Below are 27,849 nucleotides of genomic sequence, written 5' to 3'. Positions count from 1 at the left end.
AAAGTAATACTATTAAAAAATGTGCCTCTTTATACCATAACTTGTTTTTATTTACTAAACCACGCAACATAAATGATCCCTTCCCTACCACATATTGGCAGTGGTACCTGCTAATAGATAAGTCTGGTCCTCGGGGACATAGTTGTTACAAGTGTAGCAGGTGAAACAGCACCAGAGTCAGGTTGAGGAGCCCACTGCCCCACTGTGTAGTTATATTTTACTACTAAACAGTTGTCATGGAGGCCATTTTCATTGCTTGAATTAGGCCCCATGGCACCCTTAATATGCAGTGTTACCCAAAGTATGACAGTTCCACACAAATCATAAGCGAGTAGTATTTGCTTCCTAACAAAGTGACGCATTCTTGTCTAGGGTACGCATGTCATATTGGTGAGCAAAGGCCTTTGTCACTGACAGCAACCAAGAGTCAGGGGTGCATCTTTTTATGTGAGGTTTGGATACTTGTCTAAAATATTCCAACAACTACTGTTGTGTGTCTGAAAAAAGGAAAGAGTGACGAGTGATATGACTACGGCAAAGGAGGATGTCACCTCTGGTTTGCCTACAGGGGCATAGCTTGGTCAGTAAGGTTGTGGGGGGGGGTCGTCAGCTTCCTGCTGCACATAATGTTAAAATACATTATACAATAAGCAGGGCACACAAGAGGGTCTTAAGAGGCGGCGGAAAGGAAGAGAAATACATAACTGGTAGGCACAGTTCATGAGAGAAAACACATTATTTTGTGAAATAACTAACATGTTTGAAGTTGTTCCAAACGGAGAGAGGGAGAAAGTGCATGTGCATTTTTGTCTGTGTGTGTAACAATTAACCGTGAAATCTGACAGACGCTTTACCATACCCGACTGAAAGCACCGATATCCAACTATTTATCACAAAATACATTTATTAGATTGGTGTCATACCCCAGAAACCCACCCCCCGAAGTTACTCCTGTTTGCCGATTCCAATGTCAATAAGGTGAGTTTGTGTATGAGCTACAGTGATCTGTGTACAGTAAGCAAGTTATGTGTTCCACTACACTAAAATAACTTGATGGGTTAATCCAGCTGCTGTACAAAAATGTACTTATTTGTTTCTTGAAAGTTTGATTTTATTTTTACTTTTAGTTGATATTATGTATTTGATGTCACATGATCTCCGAATAGCACGCACCAAAGCAGGTTACCGAGAACATTTTCAGGCCTCATCTACCAGCTGCTTTTAGCTGTGTGTATGTGAAAGCCTCTTGTGGGTCAAACCAAAAACTTAGCAAGTTTACAGCCTGTCAGTTGTTTACCATTAGTTGGCTTTATTGTAATTGTCATTTGCTTGCTTATTATTCAGTGGCTTGCCTTTCTCTTCTTGTCTTTGTCCAGCATCCACTCTTCTTTCCCAGAACACAGCCTCTTTACCATCATTTTTGACTGGCTAACGTGTATCCTTCCACTGTTCATAGTTTTTTCATTCAGCACTGCATAAAAGTGCACATGTTTTCTTGCTCTCTTACTTGTGTAGTGCTTCCCCACTAAAATGCCTGCCCCGGATGCTCTGTGTTGCTCCTCCACTTCCGAGCTTCTCTGTAGAAATGCAGCAACACGTATGTTTTTGGTTAAACAGCAGGCTTTTAGGATTGTTTTTGTTTCATGTCCTGAATTCCACATAATTTTCACACACAAAAGTTCAAGTTTTGGCAGAAAAAAAGGCTTTTATTGTGATTAACATGGGGATGGGGATGGAGTGCGGCAAGGCACTCACTCAACTGGTGTATAAGGCAGAAGGTGTAATTAGAATGATTGAAAATTAGATGCCTCTTCTCATGGAGGCTCATAAATCTGCTCCTTTGGCTACTACAGAGGACTAAGTGGCTGGTACATGTTGAGATATACGTATGCCATTAATAAGGATTACAAATGTTGAATTCATTGTATAGTTCAGAAATTCCTTACGCTATGTTTGTTTTTCCTCCAGTGTTTTGATTTTTTCCAAGCAATGCTTTGCAAGCAAAAATTGGCAAAGTCAAGAGCCTGGCATTCTCATTATGAAGGCGCAAACTATTGACTTTGCTAGTGCTTGTTATCTTAGCAGGAACATCTCAAATGCCTGCTACAATGTGAAAACTGTTGTTTTAATGCGGTCCTATTGAAATCACTTTACAAACAATAGACTACGACGAGAAGGTGAGGGATAACAACAAGGTATAACTACATTCTAGAGTATACAATGTACCATTAGTTTTAACATTATACATATTTTTTAAACAGAAGAGCTGCCGAACAGAGGACAATTGACATTTAACCCATAACCTTAAGTTTATTAGAGACTGATGGGCCTGTCCACAGTGACTGTTGTAAATCTGCTCCCATAAAATCCTACACAAGGGTGCAGACCATGATTCGGGTCAACTTAGCATCCTTATCACTATGACTGTTTGAACACTCTTGATATGTTTGGGTGACCCTTCTAATATATTTCTCCTCTGTGGTTGTCTTGTGTCTTTTTGGGGGGAATTGTGTTAGCCAGGCAGCAGCTCTGATGGTGGTGTGGTGAAAGTGGGATTCTACTGGAATTGGCATAACAGATTTAAATTAGGATGCTAAATTGCAACATTTTCATTTTTTGCTGCACATAGAGAAAGAAGTTAAATGGAAGTGCTTTAGTTAAATGCAAGGCCACTGGAATTATATGGCAAGAAAAGACGAAATTGTGAGGCAGGATTGACCAATTTATGTGCCAAGAAAGGTCCAGTTATGAATTTACAATGCCAACAGCTCTAATCCAAGCAAATGCCAGACCTATTGCATTGCAAATGCTTGTTTTAGGAGGGTGACTCGTTAAAAAGAGGGCTAAAACAGCCTTTTTCGATGATGTGTTGACAAGAATGCGGCCAAGACATCCTAGCTGTATATTGTCCTCTCTGCTGTTTTCTGTAGTTATCCCAAGGAGGAGTGGGTATTTGCGACCCTATTGGTTAATATGGATGAGGCCAATCCATGTATAGTGAAAACAAAGACGACCGTAAATGTAAAACGGATTGGGCGACTACGGTTAATGCATCAGTCATGTAGATGCAGAAACCATCAGTTTGTAACATAATCAAAGACGTTTAGGGCGGTCAGGATGTTGACGCTATGCGTACTGTAGATAGGAGTCTGACCGTGACTCTTCCGCAACACCATGCGCCTCATAAAAGCTCTAACATGGCCGCTGGTTCGCGCACAGTCCTGTAGCAGATGAGCGGAAGGGGCGTGGCAAGTAATCTCCGATGACGGACCGCAGAAACGGAAGTGAGGTGGAATGGGATTTGTTGTTCTATCAGCTGTCGAGCTTGTGAGAAGGGATTCCGTGTGTGCTGCGGAGAGGAAGAGACAGAGAGATGCCGGTGAGAGGGATTCAGTGCTTTAAGTGGGGTGAAATAAATGTGGAAAGGTGTCTCTCAAAAGAGACGTGGTCCATGTAATTTAACCTTGGCTTAAAACATAAACTAAATATCTGTTATCTCCAGTGTGTCATCCGACTGGTATTTTAGATCTTATCCGAGCTTTCTGTTTTTGCGTCCGGATATACAAGACAGCACCTGACATACACCTAAAACCAGCTAGAACTATTGGCTTTGTCAATGGCTGACTCTTGGTTCTGCAGAGAGGCCACCAGTTGAACGACCATGTATTCTGAACACCTTTTTTTATCGACTGGCGGGCACTGTGTGAAAATCGCAGTGCCTTCAGTTTAACTCCACAGCATTTAATTATACAGGCTACACAGAAATGCAAGAACCAAGTGCCCGATTAGCGCCGTGGGCTTTTTGAAACAATGGAAGTGTACAGACCTCTGTACACGGTTGGTCTGAAAAAAGAGCAGGGAAACCTTTGCTTAAGTGCTTGTTTTGTCAACTCAAAGGAAGCTAACAATATTGACATAAAATTAAAGCACACTGCTTTTGCTTACACTTCGAGTTATGCTTTTCCCCAGAAATATTGTTTAAACAGCTAGTGTCAAATTGATTTACCATGATGTATGTTTTTATTTATTGGGCAGATGTGGCTAGCATCTAGAGCTGCTGACCTTGGAACTTGGGAACCAAGTTCGAATCCCAGCCTCACCTCAACATCCTGTAATTCTGGGCAAATGTCCTAATATCTTTGTGTCTAAAAAAATACATAACGAGGGATTGTTCTGCTGGGAAGTGCTCTATTACAGCTAATGATACTCGTGAATGCAGAACAATGTCCTTTGTTGTTGAATTTGGAATTGAAGGCACATTTCACCAAGAGTCTAAACTGTGCAATGTATAATAGTACATATAATAAATAATGTGCTAAAATTCCTCACCTGAACAAATTGTGTGATCCTAGGTAAATATTTTGTATACCAGTGTCTTATTTTCTTTGAGCGACAAGTTTGCATGCACCGTGGACTACCACTGACAATTTTAAGTTATTTAGTTACATACCTACTTAAAACCGTTGCTGTAAAATGCCTCATAAAACCAATCAGTTAACTGTGACACAATATTAATTAAAATAGTAGGAGCAGCTGTCGGTAGTTGTACTAAAATTAAATTCCTTTTCAGTAATACTGCTGCACAGTAAAACAAACAGTACTCATCAAGTTAAGATAACAAGTTTAGCAGATCGTGCGCTGTGTCTGGTGAAATGCAAATCGATTTACATTGGAGTACGCCATGTAACATGGATTAATTTATTTAATTCAGTGTGTGGGCTATACAAACGTCATTTGTATATGGTTTACTAGGCAGTAATGCTACTTTGCGTATAATGACATTGGCTATATACAGTTCACACTACAAACTTATTTTTTGGTTAATTGAGGTTAGTGTCGTCAAGGTTGTGAGGTTTTCTTGAAGGCTGTTAAGTTCATGTTTAGAAGCAACTACTTTCAATAAATGTCCCTCAAAATATTAATGGTCAAGAAATAACCCTTTTCAAATTTTGTAAGGCTTTACCATATTTTTACATGGGGTCTGTTGGGTGATTTATATGCACAATCTTTTTATGGCTCAGCTCTTTTTAGGACCTTTTGTAAGCCAAGGCGGACCGACCGCTTACTCGTCTTAATCTGTTCATTTGCAGCTTGCCCACCTCTATTAGATCCTCAGTTTGGAGTTCAATCCTAAATTTTGGATTACCACTTTAAGCAGAAAGAGAAGTAAGTTGCATTTTTGGGTGGGGGGGGGGGGGGGTGAGTAAAGACCATGAGGCTGTGCATCCTTACTTGGGTAGCTAGAGCCCTTGTGGTTGTGAATCACCAGTTTTAGGGTGAGTGAAAGTCATTCTCTGATTAAATAAATAGACTTGCATACCAGCCAACACAATCTCATTCGGAAGACATCACTCTCTTTTCAATCATAGCTGCACATTCAAAAAGCAACATGCCACAATTGACTTCCATAGGGTTATCCTTTTTGCAGACCCGCACCACCCTCCCAAAATAAGTTTGTCCTTCATTCACTGTAATGGGGTCGCCCTATCGTATATCAAACCAAACCTGCATTTATGAGAAAACAGGTTAACAACTATGAATTTGTATTTCATAGAGGTTTTCATAATTGTAATTTTCCATGCATTGCCTTTCTGGAGCCGGTTATCCTCGTTATGGAAAAATGAGTACTGTATATTTCCTTTGCTAGTGGGGAGATGGGTTATTTGATATTAAACTAAACAAGCCTTAAGTTCAGTGGATGGTCAAACGGAATGGTACGAGCCAGCGTTGTTTCACTTGTCAGTAAAGTCCACCTGGTGCTTTTGAGTGGGAATGCACGAAATTGTCTGACAAAATGCAAAAAATGTGCTAATTTTTCATCTGCGAAGCAGAGTTTGCTTTGCAGAATAGCAGTAATATGCTCTGCAGCCAAACTAGAAACAAGACATATTCCGTGCCCAAACATAGAAAGCAGCCTGTGTCCATGGTTTTGTCCTCTTTCGACCACAAAATATGATCCAGGAAGGTGTGGATTAACCACCGCTTTTGGATTGGCTGCCAGCACGGCAGTGAAATGGTCCCAACAAAAGGGCTTATACTGATTAGTTGAAAAGGCAGCATATCATAAGTTTTGAAACAACAGTTTTGTGTTATGGTGCTGGGTAGATGCAAGCCAGGGTTTATGGCATATGTGATGACACCAGTTTGCTTTTACTACTTGATACTTGTTTTTAATGTAAGGCCTGAGATGTGGAAGACCGATGATGTGGAGATGGATACATCAGTTACTGGTAATATTTGCCGCTCTTTACTGGTTCCTCCCTATAATACTGATGACTATTCGGACTTTGTCAGTGTTTCTCTCGAGATGTATGACCTGAAAGTTGTGCATAAAGTGCTGGCCTAGATGCATTCTTCCTTTTTCCCTTTCACCGTTGGGACGTTTGGATAGCTTTCTGACCGATATCTTTCCCGATGTTTCACTGACCTTATGAAGACATGGTCTTGCCTCCTGCATAATGTTAGAGAATAAATCAGGCGGGTTCTGCCCTTATCAGTAGACCTGATCTTAGGGTTCATTTCTCAATGAATATGAAAAACTGGAAACACTGATTTGTGTCAGTGTTTCCAGTTTTTCATATTCTCTCCAAAGGGGCTTACTGGTTATCATGAGATGCTATTCCTGAGAGTTACAAGTTGGTCCCAAAGCTTGATGTTCTTACAAAGTCCCCCAGATAGTGGAATTGGAAATGAAAAGGGATTTCATTGGGTCTCCGGGAGTTGTTACACTAGGGCTTGAAATTACTTGACGGTACTTCTTAGACCCTCAAGAGGAGGTTGGATTACTGATCAACTGTGGGACAGACCTTGGTTTCACTCTGACTTGTCAGGTGTTTGACGGCTGAAGTGGCAACCCCTTTACGTTTAATGAGCAGAAAAGAAAATTAAGCAGTACTGGTTTGGTTACCAATACAGAAGCGGTAGCTATTTCAGGGTAGGTGTCAGCTGTTTGCTGAATGTAGACAAACACCTAGGTTACTTGGAAGCTAGCCCAGCCTGTGTAATCAGTAAACTTACTACTTAAGTTTTCTACATAAAGTTGTTGGTGTCATTTATTATGTCGCTGTTAATTGTGAAATATGCACAAGCTGTTCTGACCTACAGTTGGTGACATTATGAACACTGACCTTTAGAGAGAACACATCCTCACTAGATTGTCAAATCAGGAAAATAGCTAAAAAGCACAATTGGAGTGGTAGGAAAAATCTTTGGGGAAGAGAGACATTTCTGTTTTTGTATTTATAAATCCGTGCACTACAGTTTCAAACTCGGTTCCAAAAAGCTAAGCTGGTAAAGTCAACATAAATGTGTATTTACTTAGGACGATCAAACATTTCACTTAACAGTCTCCCATCGGAATTTCAGGTGCTTGTAAATGATTTACTGATCACTCCTTTGGGCGGTTTCTCGTAGATTTAGATTTCACAATTCTATGATTTACCAGTTTTTCGAGGCAGAGTGAAGCATTGGAGGGCTAATCTTCCTGTTTCCAGCGATGCAGCGCCTATGTGATTTCAGTTTCGAATTGTTAGAAATCCCTCACAAAAAGCTGGTAACTGAAAAAGGCATTTTGATTGTCTGACCATATGTTTTTCAAGAAATGAGCAAATCTCTGAAATCTGTATAACTGCCATTGAATCAGATGTTAAGAACTTGTGCAGAATGATGCGCAGCCAATTTGTTTTGTAATTAAGGCTTGTTTGCTTTTTTTAAGGCACAAGCTAGTCACTAAAATGTTTGCTGCTTTGCTTTATAATTGTGGTCTACGTGTGGTTACAAAAATGTACCTGCTGTGGCATCATCTTAAACGATATGTATTGATTCAGTAAAGTGTGAAATAGGCATGGGATGAGAAGTGTTCTTGATAGGTGGTTTGACAAGAGATTGTGTGTGTTGTCCTCCTCTTCAATGAAGGCATCCTTGAACACACAACACCTTGAGTTATTACACTGATCATACTTTGTGTAGATTTATTTGTAGTAAGTACATCTACAGGAAGAATGCCTGCTTATCCTCATGAATATATCAGTGGCTTTTGATGTACTAGAGAAATCAAATCCTTTACATGTCGTATAGTAACACCTTATTATTGAGGGACTGCCCCCTTTTCAAATTGTTTACTTTGCACGTAGGTCCACACTTAGCTGGTGAAAATTTAATGTTCAGTGCCCACACATTATATTATCCTTGACGAATTGACTGTTTCACCTTCTGTTTTACACATATAGCTTTAGTCTTGGTGACAAAACAAGTGTTCTGACGTCACCCAGCCCCATCATACAGATGATATCCACTGTACCTCAAGGTCAAAGTGTAACAATATAACAACTATCTTGCTGATTTCCTTTGTAAACTCCAGAAATATTTATCACATAGCTTTCTTTATCTTATTCTAAAAAGACAGAGTTCCTAACCCTCTGTTTCTCACCTCCCAAACTCCTCATTATGAACAGAGTATTAACAGTTATTGGTACCGATTTCTTTCTAGCTCTTGTAATCAGTTCAAATTTTGTAGTTGTAGCCTAAAATCTAATTTATAGCGTGATACAAAAATTTGGTAAGGGCCACTGCATTTAACTTACGTTTTCAGAGGAAAATTAGACAATGGATCTAAGAATCGGACATTTGCTCATTGGTCTATGTCCTAGTCACCTCTTGATTTGGTCATGGCAATAACCACCCAGTGAGGCTCACAAAAGCCATTCAGTGTGTGAGTACCAAAATTCCAGGCCTAAGCTCTCAGAAATACCTGTCAAGAAAAAAATAGAATTTATTGTGGTTTCAGGCTGTCTACAGCAGTTATGATTCACACCTGGAGATCCAGGATGTTCAAGTGTTAGCAAACACTGAATACGTTTTTCTCTGGTTGGGTCTGAAGGTTTCGAACTCTCCTATTTTCCACCACCCCACAGAAATATGCCCTTTCCATCATTGTTTTGGTTCTTCCATGCATTCGACAATCAGACATTTGTGTCAGAAAATATTAAAACGACAAATGTAAGCATTTAAATAAGGCAAATAGAGGGAAATAAGTTGAAAGTGGAGGAAACAGATGAACTAGGTTGCAGGTGTGCGAATCATATGTTTTTTTTCGTTAGGGGGGAGGTGTTTATGATCTGTTGAGCAAGTTTGGCACACATTTATTAGTCACTGTATATGAAAATCATGGCAGGAGAAAGAAAAAGAAGATAATTGGTGGAGGCAGATTGCATTGGTTTTTGGTATCTTGCTTGGTTTTTTTTTATGCTGACCTATTTCTGTTTGCTCTTCCACCCTCTCCCCGGGTCATACATATTTGACTGATAATAGGATGACACTATATTGATTCATCATGATATTGTAGCTTCAGGAAGCTTGCTGGTGGGGCTCTCCACACTTTAAGGGAACGTTCTATGTCCAATTATTGGCTTTTAGAGGAGTCCCATTACCTTCCTTCAGAACAGACTCAATGGTATAAGGAAAGCTTACAATATTTTAAATAAATCTTTCATTATGTGGATACGATTTCACTTTATCATACCTCAATATACCGCCCTAGGATGTACAATGAAGCTTCACAATTGCTTTTTTGTTTTCTGTGCATTTACGGGCTCACCTGAAGTTAGAGTGATATCTCCTGTCATATATTAAAGTGATTTACCAGGATCCTCTCTTTGATGACTTGTTGGGCATTTTTCCAAGGTTTCCTTAGTGCGTCTTGAACCATCTTCTCCAATGTGCCATTTAAAAAAAAATTGGTCACCTCCATTAATTAAGGTCCCATGCGCTTTGCTGACCAATATCTATTGGAACGGAAATATTCGCATCACTGTCAGATGTTCTTCTTTTCTGCTCTTCTTTCCCTGATTGGTTCCCTTCCTCCTTCTCACACTTCTTCGTAGTATGCAGTGTATGTGGTTCAGTTCATGGGCAGTGTCATTTGGTGGAGATGTGGGACTTTTGAGATTGAGTCTTTTTCTGGCTTTTTTGAGATTTTTCTGGTAACCCAATTATTTCAGCTGCCCGTAGAGAAGAAATGTAATTTTCTTCATGCGCTCATCTTCAAGATTGCCAAGGAAGTGGATGTTTGATACTCCTTCGTCCGAATAACCTTCTTAACCTTTTGGAAACATATGACCAAGCCGCTTGATGTTGTATGTTTTTTGATGCCTTTGTTTTGAGATTAGTTGCCCTGGCCTTATAACTTCTTTCCATTATGGCATCCCACCAAATATATACAGTGATTAGGAATATAAAAAAGATTGCATTACAGTCGCTGCATTACATACTTGCTTCATACATTATAACAGAGAAATACACCACTGCTGGACACTATTACTAATACATCTGGGTAAAAAACAATTTCATTCTGGCTTGTTGCTTTGCAAGTTTGCCAAGAGATCAACCTAGATCTTTTTTAGAATGTTTTGTAAATTGCTGGACGTCACCTTTTGATTACTTCAAAGCACTATGGATATAGTAAAATATGTTCCTTGGGAAGCCAAGGGAGAGCTGGAGTCCAGCAGGTGAGTGAAGGACTTTGGATTCAGTTTGTTGCACAGTCTCTAAACTAAGACTCCCCAAATCCCTCCCCAGGGTGTACCAATGAGCCCCAAAAAATTATTTGAGATATAAAATCTGGTTCGAGTGCTTGTGGATATCTTGATTCCTAGTCGTAGTAGACCTCGATGGTGCCGGGATTTTCAACACTTAAATCTAGCCTCTTCTGACATTTGATCTAGTACTTTAATTTCTGTTTTTATGGTGTCATGCATCCTAAAATTTAGTCTAGGTTGATTTGTACTCTTTGCGTCATGTTCCTGAGCTTCTTAGAGTGCCAATGTAAACAATATTAGAAAAGACTAGATGTGCCTTTGCCAAGACCCATTCGACCTTCTTTAAGTAGTTGGATCTCAGAAGAAGGAAGAATCTTTGGGAACGGAGAGCTGTAAGCTGATGCCTTTTGCAAAATGAATGGGGGCTCGCTTACATTGAGAGGCCTTGTTTCAATGGATAGATCATTGGTTTCTGATCCATGAAGACAAAAATATAAAATATTTCTTATTTCAAGGTCCCCAAAAACAAGCATGTGGTATTTATACAGAAAATTGAGGAGAATGCATAGTGTAAGATGAAGAATTGGAGACAGCAGATACGTTACACTCGGTGTTCATCATAGCTGACATTTTAATTCAATTTAAAGTGCTGTGTCTATGCAGGTGTATTTGTATAAGCATACTTCGAGCAATGTATATCATACAAAACAATATGAATGTTTTTTGTCCCCAATAGTCTTTAATTACTCCCCATCTCAGTGGCACTCTTTAGCAGCATCTGAATATTGATTTTTTTAACTTAGCCGAGCAGGTGTGTAAACCTATGCAAAGCAATTTACATGCAAATATTTGCAGTAGATGCATAACAGCGAGCTGTTTATCAGGCTCTCTCCAACAACTGTGTTAACTAACTGAAATGCTTCAGAGTTGGCTGTGGTAGCTAACTGAAATGCTATTAGAGCGGTGTGACAGGCTTTTAGAGAAGTAGCATAGGTATAGAGGGCTCTAGTTGGATCTGAGGGTCTTTGAGGTCCAGCTGGGGGGTTTAAAGGATTTAGAAGCGTTTCTTGGAGTAACTACAGGCCTTTTTGTACCAGCTCTGGTACAAGTGTTTTCATGGTGTTTTTGCCATTTTGGTGCTCATCTTGCCTAACAATTGGACCGATTTCGAGACCTTCTGTTACAATCTGGCACCCATTGTGACACTCTGTGGTGGTTGCATCTACTGAGTGCTGGAACATGGTACCTCATGGTGGCCTGGTAGTAGGCTTCAGGCTAAGTTGAGGTATCTGAAATGCTCTGTGTGAATGAAGCAGTCTAAGGGTCACTTAAAAGTGACTCTGCATTATTGTAGGATCAGAGTGCCTATTAAAAGTTTTCTGATGGATGACTGTTAGTCCCTAGTGACTGTTTGAGTGCTGGTTGCACATGACTCAATACCTCTGAGGCTAGTTAATGGCTACCTGAGGCTGATGCCACCAAAGAGCTAGTGTAGATAGTCTGTGACTGCAAGATGATAACCATACTAACAGACAACTGAGGTTGACTGAGGGTGAGATAAGAGTTTCCTAATAACCAGATGAGGCGGTATGGGGGACAGTAGAAGTCGTTTGAGTGCTGGAATGGCCCACAGAGATGCTCTGACAGATGACATAGGAGATCTGAAGAAAAACAAAGATGCCAGCAGCAGGTCTCTGCCTCAGCCGTCTTTCCTGCATTAACGGTTTGGAACAGGAAGGCCCAGAGCTAGTCCTTGCCCAGAACCTTACCTGCCTACAAACACAGATAGGATCAGGAAACACCCACAGAAGGATCCTGTCTACGTGCTTGGCTTTCTATTTCCTGTGCTATATCTGTTCAGAGAGTGGGGTAGGCTTGCCTTATGGCTGCCTGTGCTGTACCTGCTTTTTAGGTTGAAGCCTACCAGAGAGCGCAGCTGTCTAAGTATGCGAAAGACATCTTGGGGAGTTTCAGAAAACTGACCTGAGAATGCATTCTGCCCGCTGCCTGCCTTTGGCTTTGTGGTTTGTAACTCACATTTTCTTGCTTTTCATTTGCTAGTTGAGGGGTCTCCAGGTTCACTTCCTCCCTTAGATGGCAAAACCTTATTTACAGTACCCTTCTGAGAGTACCCTTTCTGTAAACAAACCTGTAAATCTTGTTCTTCTCTTCTCTTCTCTTCTCACATTTGCTGTGCAGTTTGAGGTCGAAAGTCAAGGTGTGTCTTCCAGAGATTGTGAATTGAAAGTGAGATCGTTTATAAGAAAGAGGAATTCAGTGCCCACTGATGCCCATCCTGTGCTCCATTCACGAGGCTATAACATAACTCTTAATCAGCACATCATGTAACATGCGGAAGACTGTTTTTTTTTTTTTTTTTTTTTTTTTTTTTAAGGCATGGATACAAAATTACTTGCACAGTGTCACAGAATGTTAATGCGGCGGTGCTGTCCCTGCTTGTCTTGCGTCTGTGAGCCGACCGAGATTGCAGAAAGGGATTGCTTCGAGCTGTCTTATTTTTAATTGAATTATGATTAATTGGTCTAATACCACTCACACGTTGCCTTTTGCTGCACTTATCTTCTCTTTTCTTGCAATGTTCTTCAGGTTTACAACCAAAGTGGGAAAGTATTGATTTTAAGGGCTCCTTTCAACTCTGCTCACAAAATAATATTTTCCTGCACGTATCCCCTCTTGATTTATGTAGAGCACTTGATGCAATACGTTTTTATCTAAATAAAGCAGCAGGATGTATATTTATTTACATGTTTGGGTAAAGGGCCACTTGCCAGGACGCTTACATTGCTATTTAAGATTTTACATACAGATTGTAAGAATCGTCTGTGTCCTTTGTATTGGCTTTCACAAAACCGTTTCTTTGAAAAACATCAGTTGAAGCATCTGTACATGCTGTGAAAATACAGATTGAGAGCTCAACTGATGTATTGCAGAAAATGGTTTGGCTTTGAAGAGGCCCGTGTGTTTGTGATTGGAAGCTCTATAATTGCTTTCCATGGGTACGAAAGAGCCCGCAGATTCCTGACGGTGCAGATAAACTAAACCGTCTAATTGGCCATATGTATGCCTCGTCTCTGGCTCTAGAATAATTCGAGGAGTGGTTTCCTGTCGCATCCCTGGCCTGCTTGTGCATACACGAATAACAAACCTCCCAATGCATGCTTGCGTCACTAGATGCCAACGGTCTATGACGGCACCTCAGAAGGGCGTCTATGTATGCAGGTGACGCAGTACCTGTGAAAAGCTGGAGTATCAGCTCAGTGCTCAGACTCCACACTGTTCCAGGAGGGCATGGGAAAGATCGATTCTCTCGACTGGAGTTTTGTGTTCACAGAGTGTTAGTGTCATGCTAATTCTGTTGCAGGACCGGAGGCTTCGGCTTACGCTTTTTCTTTCTTTACTGAAAATACATAGCAGCCAATGAAAGTTTAAATACATGGAAAAACTATATGACCCAACATTCCCAGTAGTCCATATCCTGACCAATCCCAGGTCTACTGTCCATAAAAATGTCTCTGCCGCTTTAGACCTTCCTCTTTCTTTGCTGCTCGCAGCCAGAGCTAATTACCCAACATTCTTATTTTATTAAAGTTGGTGCATAATTGTTTGCATTTTATGATAGCGACCGTGGTGCGGGAGCAGGGGTCGAACGACGCTTGCAGGAGGTTTCTCCTCGTCTTTTTTAATAAGCGGATTGTGTGCTCCGTGCTAGCTCGTTCAATTTTTACCTGTTTTTGGGGCTGATAGCGGCAAGCGCGAGCAGATTCGCCAACGAGGCATCGGATGCTCCGGCGGGACGTCTCCATGCAGCACAGTGTATTTACATCCTCTCTTAGGCCATAGCGAGCACTGGTACAAGAGGCTAGTCCTTTCTGAATTTCTACACGCAAAACAAGATCTGGGGCTTTCCTTGCTTCGGAGCTTGTCTGGCTGCAGCGCACCTGAGGATATCAGCTTATTACCCTTCAGAACACCTGACAGAGTGGAAAAAGCTAGTAAAGGCTTTGCCTTGGGGAATTTGGTTCAGGTGCTCCCTCCACTTTGATTTTGGGTAGTTTTTTGAGAGCTTGCTCTCATTTTGAAAGGAGTTGCTCCTTTTTTATCCCTGCAAGCGCTGATTCACCCCCTGTTGAACTCCTTCATAACCTCTTATATCTACTGATATGGTGTTTTACGCAGAAGAGGACACATTTTTTCAAGAAGAGGCTGAGGAGCCTTATGGAAATCAAATGGAAGAAAGAATAGTACAAGCCCTGGGACATCATGTGCAGAACTCTGTAAATTAAGCTCTAATAAAAACTTTGAAACCTTTTACAGAGCCCTTGGTCAGATTTGGGCAGACAGAGCTGATGGGGAGAAATCCTTTTGAGACAAGGGTGGTAGACAACCAAACCCCAGATATGGGCCTTGCCGACAGAGCTTCGAGAGAACCTAGGTCCTCAGCAGAAATTCTAGCGCAGATGGCTATTTCGGTTCTAAGAAACTACGAGTAGGACCTCACTGAGACCCCAGGAAGATTGCCCGCCCACGAGTTGGCACGCCCCCAAGAAGAATCGCAATCCTCAGTGTCCCATTCTTCAAATGCAGAACAGGCGCCGGATGAACTCAAGGTACCGGGTAAGTGGAAATGCAAATCCCATCACACTACGGAGGAAACTGTGGCGCAAAAGAATCTCTTTTTTAGGGTCGAGTCTGCGTTGCTCGCGCATGCGTATCACAGCGAGACGCTTTAGTATTTAGAAAAGGGCTCAGAGCCCTGTCAACTTCACGTCAGTGTTTTTTATTGGTTCGTGGGCTTGCCTAATAAAATCTGCTTGCTTTCATTAGTCGAAGGCACGCATACATCATGCCTTTTCCGGTAGCTAGCCCTCCTTGAGCGCAGCGACCAAGTACAGAAAACATGCGAGGCTTGCTGTTTTCCATCAGGCTCGTGGACTTCTTTTTCTCTAATTTACGAGCGCAATCTCGCTTGGCAGAAGTCAAGCGCTTTACATAGTTAATTTCACTTTTTTGGGTTATGTACATAAATGCACTTTTGCCTGATAGGTGAAAAGTCGGGTTAGGAGTTTACAACGTGATCAGCTCTAACATGAGCAAACGCGAGACCCGTTGCATGGTAAATGCTTGTTTGATCCTGAGAGTATCATCCACCTACAATCCATTGAATGGGTGCCTTCTATGGAGTTTGCACACTATGTCCAAGAGAGGCTGCACAAAAGTTTAGATAAAGATGTACGTAACACTGTGCGCTCCTAGTGCCCCCGGCCTTCTCTCATGGGCAAGGTGGCGGACACCCCTGAATTGGACCCTAGCATGGTACTTTTCTTTAAAAAAAAAAAAAAAAAAAAACGTTTGCTAAAGACCCGAAGGAAGGCCAGGGGAGGCTGCCAGGACAAACTATTAGATAATTCTGGGCCTCTTACAAAAATTCTGGAACTGGTGGTTAAAGCCAAAGATGATGATATTGCATTGGACCCCGAAGCAGTCTCAGAATGGGCACAAAGAGCAATTTGCCTCATCGGAAATGCCAATTGTGGCATGTCCACAGAGTGGCGTAAATCATTTCTAATGAGAATCTATTTGAAATTTGTGGAACTGGCCTCTACGGAGCCCAGGTCCCTTGCCAAAAGTCTTCTGTTTGGGGATAAATTTGTTAAAGATCTAAGTAAATACATCTCCACTTTTTCTGCCCTGGATAAAGCCCAGACTTCCATGAAGAGGATGTTCAGCGGTGGCCTTTTTCTCAGGGCCAGATGCTATCGGGGTAGAGTGATAGGCCAAGGTTTTTATCACGACTCCTCCACATACTCGCAGAGAAGCCGAGGCTCATACCAAGCTTCAGGATTTTACCCCTCACTTAGGAGAGATTAAGGTCGGGCCCATCGAGATAGAGGCAACTTCAACACCCCAGATGTGGCAGTAACAGTTGAGAATAATTCCCTTTTCAGAAGTTTTTCTGGGGGGTAATAAAGGAACATTTGCAGGCTTGTGAAGGAATCTCTCAAGATCCTTAGTTCATTCAAACAGTACTGGGTTACAAACTAGAGTTCTGTTGCCCTCCCAGGCAAATAACCATTCCCTTTCCTTTACATTTTTCCCAATCGGAGAAAAGTTTCATAGACGAAATCGCTTCTCTTCTTTGCAATGATGTGAACAGACCCACACCCAGCAGGGTTTGTCAGCACAATCTTCCTCATGCAAAAGAAGGTAGGAGGTTACCGCCTGGTTCTCAATTTAAAATATTTCAATTCATACATAGTTTACTGACATTTCAAGATGGAGGGCATTAATCTATTAAGAGGTCTGTTACAGGAAGGGGCTTGGCTGGTTCGTTTAGATATGAAATGCGACTATTTAACGGTGCCGGTTTTTGCTCCCCATCGTCGTTTCTTGCAGTTTTGTTGGCAAGGCCTATAGTTTGAGTTCCAGTCCTTCCCTTCTGTCTGTCCTGGGCCCCATGGTGTTTCACCAAACTGCTGCGGACTGTCGTACAATTTCTTCGGGAACGAGGCGTTCGCCTCATCTTTTATCCGGTCGATATTCTGATTATGGCCCAGACCCAAAGAACTAGTTCTGGTACACCTAAATTAGACCTTTCAGATTTTGCAAAACATAGGTTTCCTGATAAATTCAGAAAAATCAATTATAGTGCCCTCTCAATGTATAGAATTTATAGGTAAGTTTACTCTATCAAAGCGCAATTAAAACTTTCTCTTGTGAAAGGATCTATGATCAAGAGGGAGTTACGGAACCCCTTGCTGACCATATCATTGAGAACCCTAGCAAGACTAGTAGGACCTCTGGGCTTCTCCATCCAAACAATTTTTCCGGGCCCTCTGCATTACCGGGCCCTTCAACATCCAAAGATTCTTCATTTCGCAAGGGGCTGAGTTATTCAATAAGATTTTTTTGACGGCCGAAGCCAAGATGGAGATTTTTCTGGTGGTTGGAGCAGATGGTTGCTTGGAACTGCTAATCGATTTTTGCCTCTTCTCCGGAGCTCATAGTCGGATGCCAGTCAATGAGATGGGGGAGCTCGATGTGGAACGGTGGAGACTGGAAGCAGGTGGTCTCCAGAGGAACTATCCATTCACATCAATTGTTTGGAGCTTCTAGCAGGAGCATTTGCGATTCACTCCCTATCTCCCCACAAAGTCAGTTGTTGCATACTTTTACATATGGACAACATTTCAGTGGTGAGGTACATTAGTCGATTAGGCGGGACCAGGTCCTGCATGTTGGCGGAGATTGCCAAGGATTTTTGGCACTTCTGTCTACAACAGCAGATTTTGGTGATGGCAGAATACATCCCGGGATGCTCCAGTGTGGTAACCAACTGGAACCTACATTTTTTTTAGGGAAGGCAGTGACTGGAATCTTCATCAGTCAGTTTTTCTAGCTCTCACGAAACGATGGGGCGAGTGTGCGATAGACCTCTTTGCATCGCGACTCCACTCTCAACTCCCTCTCTTTTACAGTTGGAGACCGGATCCGCTAGCATTGGGGATGGATGCTTTCCTCCAGGTCTGGATGGACAATCTCTTGTATGCATTTTCCCCCCATTCTCCATGATTCAGAGGGTATTCTCTGAGGTATGGGGACAAAGAGCGGAGATCATCCTGGTAACTCCTCTGTGGAGGGCCTAGTCTTGGTTCCCTGTGGCGATGGTCCTTTCTTGTGCCTCTCATATTCTACTGCCGTTGTTCCCTTCATTATTCCTGCATCCAGGACTCCTCCCTCATCCTCTGATAATTCAAAGTCTGTTGTCCCTCATGGCATGGAGACTTTCAGGGGTCGTTGGCAAATGCCAGACGTTTCCAGATAAGCTATGTTCTTCCTATCCCAATCTTTGGCACCTTCCACCCATAAGAGATATGAAGCTTCCTGGAAGTGATGGGTGGGTTGATGCAGTGAACGGATAATTGATCCCTTGGGACCTACATTAGTATGATTGTCAATTTTATATAAGAGTTGGCAACACAAGTCCTATCTTATAGGATTATTAGCAATTTCAGATCTGCTCTTTCAGCAGGACATCCTTATAATGAAGGTAAACCGGTGGGCTAACATCCCTTAGTTTGTAAGCTTTTAAGGGGCATTAGGATGGTAAACCCTCCTCAACCTAAAAATGTAGTTTTATGGGACGAAGACATTGTGCTTAAGTTTCTGCGAAATTGACCATGTGATGAAGTCAGCCGAACTCACGGTATTATTATGTCTTATTTCATGTAGAACAGTATCGGATGTAAGAGCAGTTTATTTAGCAGTTGGAGTATTTACTTCTTCGTGGGTTTCTTTCACCATTTCTAGACCCACGAAGACTGCTTCTAAATGGGTTTCTTATCTGGCTTTTCAACATCACTCAATACTATGTGTTGTAAAATGTTTAAAAGGTTATGAAGGTTGCATTTGAGAATTTCGCAGGGATGCTCAAGGGGAATTACTGATTTCATTACAAAAAAAGTTTTCTCCAGTTTTTTCAGCCACCTTGGCTAGATGTATCAGATGGTTGTTGGCAGAAGCAGGTGTAGACGTCTCCTCTTTAGGGGTGCATTCTGTTCGAGGTGCAATGGCCTCTAAGTCATTTGGAGTTGGTTCTCGATCGGAGGACATTATGAATGCTGCAGATTGGTCTTCTGATAATACATATAACGTTTTTTATCATAAACCTATTGTGGATGTAGCTTCTGTTGAAGTGGGTCAACTTTGAACTAGCATTATCCATAGCCTCTGGTCCTGCCATAGAATAAAAAGTTGTCTAGCTATTGTGTCCAGAATTTTCAATTCTGTTAAGGACACGAGGCGAGGATTATCCAGCCCTTATTAAGTACACATTTTAAATTTGTTATTAATCTGTGTTAGACCTGACAGCCTTAGGGTGGTGATCCCCCAACTTTTTGCCTGCCCCCTCCACTTTTTGATACTGTTCTTGCTGGTTTTAGGACTCTGCGCACTTTACCCTTTCTAACCAGTGCTAGAGTGCATATGCCCTCTCCCTTAAAACACAGTAACATTGGTTCATACCCATTTGGCATATCTGAGCTACTTGTAAGTCCCTAGTAAAGTGCACTACATGTGCCCAGGGCCTGTAGATTGAATGCTACTAGTGGGCCTTCAGCACTGGTTATGCCACCCACATAAGTAGCTCCTTAACCATGTCTTAGGCCTGCCATTGCAAGGCCTGTGTGTGCTGTTTCACTGCTACTTTGATTTGGCATTTAAAAGTACTTGCCAAGCATTAAACTCCCTTTTTTCTACAGACAAGGTAACCCAGAGGGCAGGGTGCTGTGTAGGTAAAAGGCAGGACATATATCTGTGTGTTTTATATGTTCTGATAGTGGAAAACTCCTAAATTCCTGTTTTCACTGCTGTGTGGCCTGCTCCTTTCATAGGTGAACATTAGGGCCACCCTCAAACTGTTTGAGTGGTAGATTCTGATTTAGAAAGGGGTAAACAGGTCATATTTAGTATGGCCATAATGGTAATACAAAATCCTGCTGACTGGTGAGGTTGGAGTTTATATTACTATTTTAGAAATGCTACTTTTGGAAAGTGAGCATTTCTCTGCACTTAAATCCTTCTCGTGCTTTACAGCCTGTCTCCAGTCCACCGCTGGGCTGGGCTGGTTGACGGCTCCCTTGTGCATTTCACCCAGACAACCACAAACACAGGTTGCTCTGTCACACATGCACACATCTGCACACTGAATGGGTCTTCCTGGGCTGGAAGGTTGGAGGGCCTGACACTTAAATTTCAAAGGACACTGGCCTGTCCTCACGCTAAGGACTGCCAAATCCCCTACTGGGACCCTGGCAGACAGGGTTGTACTGAAAGGGGACCATGGGCACTCCAAAACCACTCTTTGATGTCTCCCCCACTTCAAAGGCACTTTTGGGTATATAAACTGGGGCCATGACCTTACCAAGACAGACACTTCTTGGGACAGGCACTCTGCACCAGAACCTGCAACCTGCCAAGAGAGGGTGCCCAAAGGACTCACCTGGACTGCTTTGCTGTAAAGGAGTGTTGCCTTGCTGTCCTCTGGCTCTGCTGAGAAGTGCTCTCCAAGGGCTTGGATTGAGCTTGCCTCCTGGTCCTGAAGTCTCGGGCCAAAGAGACTTCATCTCCGCAAAGAAACTCCTTGTGTGGCGATTATCGACGCACAGCCTGCCGGAATCGACGCACAGCCTGTCCAGCAGTGAGAAAAACGCTGCATCGCCGAACTGGAACTACACAGTCTAGCTCCCCGATTGGAGATCGTCACAGCGCCAGCGTTGCCATCAGAAGTTCGACGCACAGCACACAGGATCGACGCATCACCGAGCCAGAACAATGCAACCCGACTTTCTGCGAGAAGAAACAACACAGTGCTAGCCGTGCGACAGAAACTCTGCCTTATCGCCCACCGAATCGATGCAACAGCTGTGACTTCGCCCCGCACGCGCAGGATTTTCATGCGTCGTCCCCGGGTATCAAAAGACCCCACATTGCAAAGAGGATTCAAGCCTGTGCCCCGGAATTTGATGCAAAGTCCTTGCTGCGTGGAAAAGAATCGACGCACTGTCTGTGTGCGCAAGGAAATCTGATGCACACCTACCTTTTTCAAGGCATCTCCTCCTCTGCGGTCTTTGTGCGTGTAATTTTGACGTGAACCAGGTACTTTGTGATTACAAGACACAGTTGTTGCTTTTAAGAACTAAGAACTCTTCTCATCATTACAAAAGTGATAATTCAACTTGTGATTATCAAATTATGATTGTTTTGACCTTAATCTAATCAGATAAATATCTTATATTTTTCTAAACCTGTGTATTGTCTTTTTGTAGTGTTCTCACTGTGTTATTGCATGATTTATTGTACAAATACTTTACACATTGCCTATTAGGTTGAGCCTGGAGGCTCTGTGCCAAGCTTCCAGAGGGTGGGCACAGGATAATTTGGATTGTGTGTGACTTAACCTGACTAGTGTTGTGGTCCCTATTTGGACAAGGGTGTATACCCCTGCCAACTAGAGACCCCATTTCTAACAATCTGGTTATCAGTGATGTTATTGTTTGTGATGCATATATGATCTAGTTGGTTATGTGCTGCTTATTTGATCCAAACATGTAGGATATAGATTTGTTAAACACTAGCTCTACTTTAATTAACTCGTTTCACCTTCTGTTTCATTCATTTGAAATATATATGCAGCCTTAACATTCCTGTTCTCACCACTTATAAATTTACTGATATACCCGCAACACTTGCTAATTTGTCTACAGATATTGATGTATGTATATGGAATTTCTACATCGCGAGGCTAGCTAAAAGGCAGTGGAGCGCTGTACATCGTCAAAGTCCAGCATAAAGTGAACGAGTGATAGGATAGTTGGCGGGGTTATGAATGGTTAATGCATTGTGATAAATTTTTTGTTGTTGTTCGTCTTTATAGCGGTAAATCTTCATCTCTTTCCTTAATTGCTGTTTTGGGGCAATCCTAATCCATGCATGGAAGTTCAAGATTTTGAGTGCATAGATGTAAATGGCATGTTGTCTTGTTTTTACCTTTTTACACTCATTAGTCTGCAGTCTGTTGGAGTTCAGGCTGCTGTGAGCTTGTTCGCAAGAAAAGTGGGGTTGCTGATCATGGCACTTTTTATTGCTTAATTCACTAACTTTATTAATTGAGCAATAGTAGAGGAGAGATGTGCTTTTTTTTTCTGAGTAAAACTGCTGATGTTAGGACCTGCCGTTTAGCATCGTAAGTGTCGTTTGGGCAGTTGTGACAGGCGCCCAGACTCATGATGCTTTCGTGCTCCCTGCTGTTTTATCAGATATTCCATCACAGAATATTCCCACGTTACAAGTCTAAGTCCATCTATGATGGATGTTCTCTGCTGGCCCTATAGTTGCCAGTGTAGCCAAGATCTGTTTATTCATGCCCTACAAATTAGCCTTCATCCTAGCCGTTTTACTCCCACGTCCCCTGAAATGCTTCTTGTCAACATATTCAATGCATCGTTGTAGGCCAGACTTGATTGCTTTCAAGTGCCTCAGTGTAACTGCACACAGCATGTAGTATACCTTTCGTTGTTGTACCAGTATCCTCTGGAAGTGGAATTAGGGTGGTTTTCCCATTGCTTTTCAGCAACAGATAATTCCTTAAGCAGTAGTACCAGATGAGTGCCCACAGTGCTGCAGGAGTTAATGGGGCCTATTTAGATCAGTGAATGACACCTCCTCCATAAATACATCCAGTCTGCATACTAAAGGTAGATGTGCACCATGCTACCGATGAATTAACAGTAAAACAAATAAATGCAGCCAAAGACAGATTAAGCAAACAACAATTAATTACTAGCACCGAGTGAGCAGTTGGCTGGGGAACACAGCAGAATGCTCCCAGCATGCCTTTCGCTAAGGCTGTGGTCTCCCAACTCTAGCCATCATGGAAAAGTGTGGAGGCACCCTACAAGAGGGAAGATGCTGAGATCCGTTATTCGGTCGATTGAGGCTTCAGAGGTACATGGGATAAGAGTCAGTGGCCAAAGAGGAGAATTGGAGCAGATATGATACCTGTCTACCATGCTTCTCGTTGCCTTAATTGCTTGGTTTTCTATCCATTGTCTCTTTCACCATCCCAGTCGTCATGGAGAGCTGCACAGCCGCTTGAGAGACTGGAGCATTTTCGCCCTGGATGGCTGCATGGGTGATAGATATTTATTTTGCTTTTCTAGTCCAGTAAAGACAGCTAATTTCGTAAATCAACTTTGAGAGTCAGCTATGTCAGAAGAAAGCAGAAAGGACCTTACTTGATTGTAAATATAACCAGTGTATCTAGTTGTCTCCTTTCTAATTGTTTCCTTATTATAGAAAACTCCTTAATTTTTGCTTTGTATGATCAAAGCAAAAAATGGGAGCTGCATTCTAAAACACCTCGAAATGGGAAGTCAGAGTCCCTCCTCCTTCACCACTTGGATTACGAGGGATGCTGCACTCTCCAGCTGACCTACCATGTTCCTGTCTCTCCTTTAATTAAATCTTTTTTTTTGTTTAGGACCATCAACACTTTCTTCTGCCTTCCGCCTCTTTTTCCGTCTATACCAATATTGCCCCCTCTTCCTTCATGTACTTAGATGCACACGTTTTAATTATACTGCTATGTTTACAGAACCATATTACAATAATTCATTAATTAAAAATGTACTTGAAATCAATAAAATAAACACAAGTGTAAATAAGAAAAAGAATGCCTACTTTACAAATGAGTCATGTGGGCAGGTTCACAAACCTTTGCTTGTGAACAAAAACACACCCAGAGATCTTGGCGAGCCGTTGAAAGGGAACGTTTGGCAGATTTAACGACTAAGGGAAGTTGTTAATTCAGGGAAACGTTTACGATGACAGGGTACAGAGACTATACGAGCAAGCATTAAAAAAAAAATCCTTATTGTCTTTTTCCTTATATACCATTAAGGTAAATATTAATATCTTAGTACCATTAAACCAAAATTAAATGTAATCAAGCTGAAATGTAAAATTATTAGATAAGTGTGCTTCCTTTTCCTTAGAGTATGACCAGCTTGATGTTTACTCATGCACCTCTTGTACTGTTCCCTTTTATCTAAGTGATAATACATCTTTTGGCGGTACTCTGATTCCCTGCATATATTTAGTCTTCATCTTTATGATTGGTGATTTTTGCAGCATCAAGATAGAAAGACAGGGCTCCGTTTCGGCGGTGTCTTGTCAAAAATGCCAAGGGTTTCTATCTTTTTAATCTAGTTCACAACTTTCATTTCATCCCTATAACTTGCTATCATTGCCTATTGATACCACCTTTGTCTTTTAAACTTCGTATTTCTTTTTCATAGCCCGTTCTTTTTGAAGATTTATTGTTTTTTGTAGGTATGGTCTGCTAGCCAGACTGCTCTCATCTTAAACTTTGGATTGCTATTTACAGTAGCAGTTGCTGTTCATGCTTCTCTGGATTTGAATTCATAACAATTTGAAAGAGAAGCACCCTTTTACTCTTCCAAGGAATTTATATAGCTTTTATTTCTGTCCCCTACATATTTATGAACGCCATATATTTTCCTGTTTTGGCTATAAAATGTTTCATTAAACGTTCACTCAGGGTACAATGAAAAACGAATACGAGAAAAATAAAGGGGTGATCTCTCTTAATTTCTAGTATTTGGGGTGTACAGATAGCAATTGGTTTCTGTGAGTGCAACCCCCTAAAATGTTCCTAAACTCTCAGTGAATTTATGGAAAAATGATGGGCCTTTCTTTTTAAGGTAGTCATTAAAATGCTCTGGGTAGTGGCTTCTTCTACACCAGGTGTCTCCAAACAAAGAGCTACTTATGTTTAATGAAAATCATCCAGGGCTACTATTATTAGTGTTGTAATTGTGACCACATCAGACAGATTACGTTAATGGCCATCCTATGCTAGATTACCAACAGTGATAACCCAAGTACGTCTTGCAGGGCTGCCAGCAGAAACGTTAAAAGTGCTTAATCAATTTGGAATGCCTGTACATGGATATTGCATAAAGACTGTAGCTGCAATGTTGCTGCAACCAAGATAATATTGGTAATATGTCTTTCCTGTACTGCACGATTTATCCCTCATATAAGCAATAACTATATTTATATATTTTGAAAGTTCAGCCGTTTTTCGACAAGCATTAACTTATGGGTTCTGATAATACACACACAGCAATAAATGCCTTATTCAGAAAGCTGGGCTGCACACAGGAGAGCTACTTACAGGGAGCTGGAGAGCTACCAGTAGCTCACGATCTACTTGTTGATGAAGCCTGTTCTACCCACTTGACAACATGGTGGCAGTTGCCTGCAAGCCTTTCAGGCAGACCTTCCTTCAGGCCTTTTATTTTTACTTTTCTTTAACTTGGAAATCTTTACTGCACCTTTAGAATTTGATGATGTCACTATATCCTTGAGGGTAGAAGGAAAGGTGCAAACTGAAAGCATGCTACTGTTCGTGGATTGCCCACTGCTTCACACACCTAGGATGCCCTAGCTGTGGTTAGCTCTGGTGTAGTCTGGCAAAGTCAGGCAATCCACAGGAGGTACCGAATTTAAGCGGGATGTCTCCTGACCCAGGGCATAAAAGCTGCCTTCTCCATTGATGACTGGCATATCTATTCAAGGTACACCATGTTTAGCTGGTACCTTTCATCCTCAGACTTGTGCAAGCCAACAGTGACTGAATGCCCCTTGTTTGTCAAAAGCCAAAAATAATACCCTCTTTCTTACCTGCCCCCTCTCCTCTTTGATGCTCAATTAGCGAAACCAGAGTAAACTTATAATGGTACAAGCATCTTTAATGCTGGGGTTTCGTATACTCCAGATTTTGCTTTCACTGGTGGTAAAATCACTGAGGTAAAAATGGTAACCAGTTCATTTTTTCATAGCATTTTAATCCAGCGTTTCTAGCACATTTATGAGTTGGTTTCTTTGTGTGATGGGTTCCATAAAAGTAAAAAGGTTGAGCTATTAGGTTAATTCATTTGAAATGAGAGAACGTGTGAAGTTACTGTGCATTGAGCGGTGATTTGGTGGGGTCCAAGGCTTTCAGTGTGTTACTGCCTAACTGCAATAGAGGTCAGGCTTATGGATAGAGGGTATGATTTGGAGCACATTATGACCTTAAAGGTTTCTCCTTCCTTTTTTACCAATGACAGAAAAGTCTTTTGAACCCACCCCCTGTGTCCAGGGGAGGCTACAAACTCCTTTTTGGACTACAAGGCTGCAGAACCTCAACACGATATGGACACCTTTTCTGTAAGGGGTTGTCAGCTCACCCTGTGCTCTCAAAGTGATATTGTCTGTTTGCTGGGAGATCACATGAAAAGTTATATTGTGTGACACATGGTGGAACCACGAGAGTTGGCAGAGTGGAGAATGATATGGATTTCAGACCTAGATTAGCAGATTTATTTTATTTTTTTATTTTCATTTGATGTTGGTAGTGGCTTATAGTTTTTGAACTCTACTTATGACAGTGATAACATTTCTTAGGTCTCAAGGGTCCTTCCTTCAGGTATTTTTTGCTCCATCAGTAAATACCTTTAACTAGGAGTGAGAGGATGTTTGCTTGGCCCGCGACCATATAGCCCGTATTCTTGCCAGGAATAATCTTAAGGGTAGGATTCCTCCTCGGATGATTGACTGTATAACATTGTGAAAGCAACTAAATATTACAGTCATTTATTAGGTCACAGCCTATGCGACAGCACAGCTGTCTGGTTAGCTAAAGATATTTTAGGGGCATTCAGAAAGTTGACCTAGGAATGTATTCTGCCCAATAGCTTGCCATTGGCTTTGTGGTTTGTAACTCACATTTTCATGCTTTCAATTTGCTTGCTTTATTTGTTTTGGGCTGTCCAACTTGAGTTCGGTCCTTCCCCTGCCGAAACCTAATTTATAGTATCCTTTGGACTGCGCACTTTCTGTAAACAGGCCTGGAAATCTTGTTGTTATCTCTTCACTTTTGCTGTGCATTCAAAGATCGAGGTCGAATGTCAGGCGCTGACTTCCAGGGGAAAATATCAGGTGCTGTCATCCAAGGACTCTTTTTTACTTTTCTTTCTCTTACTTCAAAGTGAGAGTTTTTATGTGACAATCTTGCTGGATATTGGGGGCAGGAAAGAGTTTTTTTTCTGGCACATAACAACATTTAAATGAACAGTGAATCTCATGGTTGGAAATAATAAGTTTAATATGATCAAAACAAATCATTACTCTAGGTCATGCAATTTCAACACATTTTCACCTGTGCATTGCATAGATGTATTAGTAAAAGTGTTTGTCTGTGCAAATGTAATGGTCATTTCGGTTGAAAATGTATTGTGTGTAATGGCAGTGTGCTTCCACATCATGAATACTACACTGTATGCCACTCCAATCTACTATGGCAACTTCACACCTCTGCACTCCACTCTGCGCCACTGCACTTTATGCCACTTCATGCTGGGCCTCTCTACTCTACCCTGTATGCTTCTGCTCTATGCTACTCTACTCTGCGCCATGCCACTCTATGTTGCACCACTCTAATCTGCTTCACTGCATTCTAGGACGTTGCATTGTACGCAGCTGAATTCAATGCTATTGCACTCAATGCCACTGTACTCTACACTACTATACTCTGCAACACTCTGCGCCAATGCACTCTACACCAGTCAATTCTACTCTATGCCACTCCAATATATGCTGCTGTATGCGACTCCACACTGCCACTCCAACACACTCTGGTACTCCATGCTGCAGCATTCTTTTCCACTCT

At 41.7% G+C, this 27,849-nt stretch overlaps 1 protein-coding gene across 2 annotated transcripts in view; it reads left to right on the top strand.

Annotated features, from left to right (window-relative positions):
* The first annotated feature begins 3,242 nt into the window (after positions 1–3,242).
* ATOX1 (antioxidant 1 copper chaperone) overlaps positions 3,243–27,849 on the top strand; it is a 99,002-nt gene continuing 74,395 nt past the window's right edge. Inside the window, exon 1 of one of the 2 annotated variants that reach the window (XR_011194161.1) lies at positions 3,243–3,379. Coding sequence is in view for 1 of the 2 variants with exons in the window: in XM_069199591.1 (XP_069055692.1) it covers positions 3,374–3,379 (6 nt within the window). In the remaining variant the exon portion in view is untranslated. The remainder of the gene's footprint in view (positions 3,380–27,849) is intronic. The other variant, XM_069199591.1, reaches the window with a different exon arrangement.

The sequence above is a fragment of the Pleurodeles waltl genome, chromosome 7, assembly GCF_031143425.1.
Source record: "Pleurodeles waltl isolate 20211129_DDA chromosome 7, aPleWal1.hap1.20221129, whole genome shotgun sequence".
Classification (NCBI taxonomy): Eukaryota; Metazoa; Chordata; class Amphibia; order Caudata; family Salamandridae; genus Pleurodeles; species Pleurodeles waltl.
The sequence above is the reverse complement of the archived record's forward strand: the minus strand, read 5'-3'. Positions and strand labels throughout refer to the sequence as shown.